This window comes from Anoplopoma fimbria, chromosome 2, assembly GCF_027596085.1.
Source record: "Anoplopoma fimbria isolate UVic2021 breed Golden Eagle Sablefish chromosome 2, Afim_UVic_2022, whole genome shotgun sequence".
NCBI classification, from domain to species: Eukaryota; Metazoa; Chordata; class Actinopteri; order Perciformes; family Anoplopomatidae; genus Anoplopoma; species Anoplopoma fimbria.
Window position 1 is genome coordinate 4,361,629 of NC_072450.1, and position 6,809 is coordinate 4,368,437.

General features: G+C 36.1%; 1 protein-coding gene across 3 annotated transcripts in view; it reads left to right on the forward strand.

The window, feature by feature from the left end:
- Positions 1–6,809, forward strand: part of tspan4a (tetraspanin 4a) — a 146,704-nt gene that overhangs the window by 126,831 nt on the left and 13,064 nt on the right. For all 3 annotated transcript variants that reach the window (XM_054614669.1, XM_054614670.1, XM_054614662.1), the window contains one exon: positions 5,238–5,339. In XM_054614669.1, the coding sequence (XP_054470644.1) occupies positions 5,238–5,339 (102 nt within the window). The remainder of the gene's footprint in view (positions 1–5,237; positions 5,340–6,809) is intronic.

The window sequence follows — 6,809 nt, forward strand, 5'->3', positions numbered from 1 at the left end:
AAAGATACCAGTCTCATGTTGGCATTCAGGGATTTGATATACAGTCACAACACCCACACAAGATTGAGCATGGCAGTTTTATTGAGCAAAATTTCACAGTGTTTGTTGTTGTTTGGTGAAAATATAAAAACTGTCAACTTGGTTTGTTGCATTAAACATGTTCTACTGTTAAATCACAAATCAAAGAAACAAAAAAACTCAAGAGAGAGACAGATTGGTTTCACATCTTTGTGCGTTTCTCTCTTAGTCCTCAATATGTCTCTTTAGAATAACTTCGTGTCGGTTTCAGCAGATTTTTTGTTTTCTGTATTACACAGTCATAGTAAAAGTATTCACATCATTCACCTGCGTAAGTAGCATACCACAGTATAAAAGTACTCTGTTACAAGTCTAACCAGTTTATACTTTGTTCACAAGACCCGTACTAAACTGGAGTCAGGGACTGCCATACCAAATATATGTTATGCATTGTTTTTTGCAAGATAAAATGCACTATCAAGGAGGTTTTATGCAGAGTTAGGTGTAAAAAATAGCAAATTGTCACAAAATATGTAAACAATTTATTAATAAATCACCACTACACACAAACCAATTTGAACCAAATCAAAACTGTTCTACAACAGCAAGCTAAAGTGAATCAAACCACACAAGAAATAAACACACGTAAGATGGCTACTCTTCCTCTCAGTTCTCCCCTTAAATAAACTTTAAATGGCCTCCAAATTGATTAGTTAAAGGCATTATAAAATCTATAAACAAGTTGGCATGTTACAAGTTAGCACACCTGCCTGGAGCAAAATCTCTTCGACATGTAGGTGACTAAAATGCATATTAATAAATAACAATGTTAAAATTGTTTTAAAATGACTAAAGACTATGTTAAAACATCAGATCAGATTAAGCGTACATTGTTTCTTACCTTTTTTAGTCCAGTATATCAAACATGTAGAATGTATGAGCTAAAATAAATATTTATGGTTTTACAATTTCACTATTAAAATCAAGCTTTTAAACATTTATTTTAAAAAGGGATCATACCTTTTTGAACAGCAAACGTAGGCCGGCCTCAGCTGCTCTCTCAGGTGTGTCTCAGTGCAGGAAGAAACGACCAGGTGAGCTTCCCCCGCCCCTTTTATAGACTCTGTCCTTTACCTGAGTCCTTCCTGGGTCCTAGTGCTCAACTGTCTGTTACCTTTTCTTCCACACGAGTAAAAAGTCCTGTGTATCTTATGTAAAAGTACAAATGTATTACGATAAAGATATTTTTTAAGATAACAAAAGTAAGTAATGTATGCCAAATGTCCCATTTTTGAATAATATATATTATATAAGTGAATTATTATTGATGCATTCATTTTTTAATCACTTTAATGTCGCAGATAGTAAAGGTGGAGCTAATTTGAATTACTTTATATAGGCTTCTGCTGCTATGGGTAGCTTAATATACGATAAAACATCATAAATTATTAGTGGATTCATATTTTGTATTAATATTCTGAATCTGCAGAGTATCCAAAGCTGTTAAATACATTTAGTGGAGGAAAAAGCTCAAGATTTCCCTCTGAAATGTAATGAAACAGCAGCATAGAGTAGCACAAGTACCTCGAAACTGTATGTAAAGTACTTAAGTAAATGTATTGAGTTATGTTCCACCGCTGGTTTTACATTTAGTGGTCTAACTGGTGATATCTCAGTAGTATTAGAGGGATTATAGTGAATGCAATATAAGATGAATTTATCTTTCCCCTGGGCATTTAGCACATTTTACCCCACAGCCAGAAGTTTAATGAAACAGTTTCACACTACTACTCATATACCTGCAGGCATCTTAATGACCTGTAATAAATAAAACAGTCATAAATGCATCTACCTGCATGTATACTGAACCGTTTAACATGACGATATCGCCCGTCAGAGCCGTGTTTGATGGCGCTACATTAACGTTTCTTTAGTGTGCTCTCCTCCATCACACCATTTTAATGCACCGGTTTATGTGTGTTAGAGAACACAACAATATAAATATATAACAGAGTATATTGCAGTGAGGCTCTCAGTCATTCAGTGTTGTTTTCAAATATTAATGTACTAATGTAATCTCGACTGAGTCAACACATGAATGCATGACTGACTAAAATATATCCCATATCCTCTGTGTTGATTTCAAGAATACTATAAATACTGTAATATTTTCAAAGATTAGATTAGAGAAAAGATTAGAGAAGCGGCCATAAATCTGTTCTCTCCTTTCTGTGAAAATTTAGATATCAGAACATTAGAACATCTGGTGAATCAGTATTAATGATTGATTATCTGAAGATAGCAATGTTATTTCCTACACTGGGATGAGGCACCACAGGATGTAATTCTTGTCTCATTTGTGGTCTGATAAAAAGATCTTAATTAATCGTTAATTCATCATTGACTACCTTTTACATGCATCAAATTTTCCAGTTTTTGCACTTCTTCCAAAAAAGACAATATTCCTAAAAAGCTGTTTACATGGTTAATGAAAATGAATAATCAATTTATATTGGCGTTCACGTGCAGCCCTTCATATTCAGATTAACGGATATGTTTGACAGGTCGATGCCCCAATACGTCGTTTATCACGTTAAACTATGGAAAAGTGGAACAACAGAAGCTTCTTGTGCCATTTTGCTTCTTTGCGTCAAAATATGTTTTTTAATAAGTTTCCTACAATAAATACAGACTCCCTCTTTCTTTCCTTCAACCACTCCTTTTCGCTAAAAGGTCTTCAATGACATATTTGTGCATAATCCAGAAACCTGTCGATATCCAAGTCCTTCATATTGTCTAAATAAATGTTTTTAAAAAGTAGGTGTGTTTCTCCTTTAGACCAGAAATGTGGGCTTCTGTTTTGAGCATGCATCTCTTCTGCAGCTTTGCAAACTATTGTCTAGTTGTTTAGCTGGTCGTACACAGGAAAGAGGTTGTGTGTCTCAAAGTGCGCTAAAAAACCCTCTTGAGACGCATATTCTGAATGAGCTGTATACACGTCCAAAGAAAGCTCTTAAAACCTGAATAATATGTCTTAATTGGAAAAATGTTCCATTCAGAATAAGACCTAATTCAGAATATCCAAACAGAATATGATGTTTCAATGAGCCATATCAAATTTGGTGGAATATAGTGTAATATGAGCCTGCATGTAACCGTTGTCACTGGAGCGTCTACACACTGTGAGCAGTATTTATAGAGAGGTTTTGACGCGTTTCAACTTCCTCTGTTCCTTCCTTTTATCCCGTCAAGGTCCCCTCTAGATTAAAGCAGACACCCGTATTCTACATTTACTTGATATTTGGCAGAATGAAGGCCGTATTGGTGGTTTGAGTGTTTGCAGGCAGAGTTTCAACAAGGTGTTTTGGTGTTTGCACCAGCTCACCGGGCAAAAAGGCTGCAGTGTAGCACAGAGCAAGGTCAGAGGAGATCAATGCAATTGATGTCTGATGGCATTGACCGTCTAAATGTGTCAACAAGGCTGAGCGGCTTCTGTGTGCGCCTGGAGTTTGTGTTTGCTCTTTGTATAAACCACCCGCACTCTCCGATCGTATTGTTGATTTTTAAATGAATGTATGTATTTTAGATTTTTGTAACTTCAATGCTTCGGTTATGTTTATCTCGGTGACTGTGTTCACACCGACAGTTTGTTTTCTATGATTGGAAAAAAAGCAGGTTTTTGTTAAGTGTTTTATCTGGTTTGTTTAGGTTCACACTGCTGAACCAAAGCTGCTTAATTATAGCTTGTTCAGTGAACAGCGGCACGGTTACCTGCCGGTCTGCAGAGATGTTGGTTCAGTCAGATCAAGACGGATTCAGTGCGTTTAAAGGAATACTTCATACAAAGAAATGAGCGTTTGTATATTAATTACTCACCTTGAAATCTTGAGGAATACTTGAAGAAAAGTGTTTTGATTCTCCGTTCACCACGGAGGCTTGAGAGAAAACATTTTTTTCAAGTACTTGTACTCCACTTGACTATTTCCATTTAATGCTAATTTATACTTCTACTGCACTATGTTTCAGAGAGGAATATGGTACGTTTTACTGCACTACATGTATTTCACAGCCTTAGTGATTGTTACTCTGCAGATTCAGATTGTCAATAACAAATATATATACATAAAATAATGAATTATAATGTGTGTAATTACAGAATAAGCTTCCCTGCAGTTTATTAAGTGAGCAAAAATAAGCTCAGACTTTATGAGATGCAACACTAAAGTGATGAACACATTAATGCCACACTAATTATACTCCAGTTATATAATAAATAGTATTCTGAGATAATTCTGCATAATGAATACTTCTATTTTTGCTACTTAAAGTATATTTTTATGCTAATATTTCCGCAATTTTCAAGTAGGAACTTTCATTTTTTGTTTAATTTCAGCCGTCACTGTGGATTAACATAGAAGTGTTTCTGAGCACCAGACTCCCTTTAGGAAATCTCTCATTTTACTGCAGCAGGGTCTGACAGTCTGCCCCGCTCAGTCCTGGTTCTCTGATGGTCTCCTTTACTGATGTGAGTCATATAGAGGCATCAGTATTAAACTGGGACCAGTTTACTACTGGTAACTTTAAGTAAGACTTTGTATGCAGGACTTGTATGACACTGGAGTTTCTACTTTTACAGAAGTAAAAAATGTTCATCAGGTCTCAAAGTGACTGTTTTTTTTAATGACAGTCAACATCCCCTCCAGTCTGAATTTGATATAAAGCCTTGAATACAACAGAAAGATACATAAGGGATCCTTTGTATCTTGTGAAATCAATATAAAGAACAAACTAAAATATTCCCATGCTGGGAGATTCCAATAAGTTATTAACCTTTGCTGACATACCGCCGTGCTGTATTTGTAATGTGTGTTTTTATCGAGTTGTTTTGTAAGGTTTGTTCTTTATTGGCAAGACAAAGACAAATTCTCCTGCCCTGATGGGAAAAGAAATATCAATTGTATTAATTTCTATTCTATTCTAAACATATTTACTGTGGTCTAACAAATGAAAACAGTGGTTCACCATGTAAACGTAATGATTTCTGCCTGTCTGCTGTCACGTAACTGTAAAACTGATATTAAAAACCATAACTTGTTTGTTCACACAATCTACACCGTTTTTTGTTGGCACTTGAGGTCAAATAACAATAATTCTCACCTGATGAAAGAGGAAAGAAGCTGCTGAAATGAGATTTCTTTTCTTCTTTTCTGTGTCCTCAGATCGATCACTACGCCCAGAGGGATCTGAAGAAGGGCCTCCAGCTCTTCGGCACAGAGGGCAACGTGGGTCTGACTAACGCCTGGATGATCGTACAAACTGATGTAAGATGTGTGAGCGCTGGAGGAGGTCGGGGGGGAGATATATTTAAGACACAAAGCCCCAAAAAGTTTAAAGTCATTTTTCATCCTCTCAGCCACAGTTAAGTGAGGTAATGATGCTTTAAAATGCATTCTGTTGTGAACAATGCAGCCCTTTCAAAATAAAGTCTGGGGGAAGTAAAACCTGAGATGTGAAAAGACTGATCGTACTGGATTGTGGAGTTGTGTTTCAGGATTTTATTCTCTTTATCATAACCTCCCCTAACACTATATAACAACTACAGCTCATAGCATCACTGGTTCTGATGCTCAGTCACCAGTTACAACACTAACTTACCACAGCCTGCAGTGTTCTAGCTAGCTGTGGTGTACTGGCAAATTATACGCTTACACAATTAGTATGACATCTTACGAAAAGTTCTCCTTATTTATCGTGCGTTTTCCTAGGAAAGCCTGCGACATGTTTCAATTTCCCGTCATTTTGAACACATACGGTCTTTTCAAAAATAAACTTTTGTCTTCACAGGAAACCACTTAGTTAGGTTTAGGCAACAAAACCACTTAGTTAGGTTTAAGGAAGGATTGTCGTTTGGGTTTAAATAACTACATTGACTTCTCGTTTCTCGTGGGGAATGAACAGCGGCCTCCTGGCTAAAAGATACTTTTTTGTATGACCGTCATTGAGCTTCAGCGCCACACTGCTCAGGTGTGTCGTCAGCTACATTTTGCTTATTCTTTTGGTGTGCCGGTCACTGGTACAGCCACACTAGACAGTGAAAATGATTTCTAACTTTATATTGACTTCCTACCAGCAACATTAATTTATTACTACTTTCAAAATGTAAGCCCTCCAGCATTTCTCTGTGGACAGAATCGCATCATTTTCTGAAATATTTAAGGACAGTGTTGTGGACAATAGTGTAACCTCCTTGGCCCTCCAGTAGCAGCTTTTAATGGTGGATTGTTATCATTATTTACAAATGAGCACATGCTTATTACCTTTATCTGTTTAAAATAGATATAAATAACTTCTACAATGAAATTAAATTCTGTCCATTATGACAGCACCCACAATTGGACGTAGTTTCACATGTTTTAAGATTTAGAAACCTAAATTTATGTACTTGCAGGCTTTTTTTAGTAATTAAATTTTTTTCTGTGGTGTTACAAACTCAGAACACAAATTTATTTTTGCTTTAACTTCATTTAGAAAGTCAAGTCATGCAAAAATAAACCTTGTCACAAGCTGAGATACATGCCTTTTGTCTGCGTTATTCATTGTGGCACTGCTTACTTTTGCTTTTGGCAATGTTTCACCATTAGTACCACTGTGAGCACATTAAATAAAAAGGAAGTAGTCAAATGTTGAAGCACCGTTTTATTTTATATTTCTGCATTTCAAGTACAATTTGAATAAAAGCTCTGCAATCCTTCCTGTCGTTAATGGGATCTGGACATTTACAAGCCGGCTGG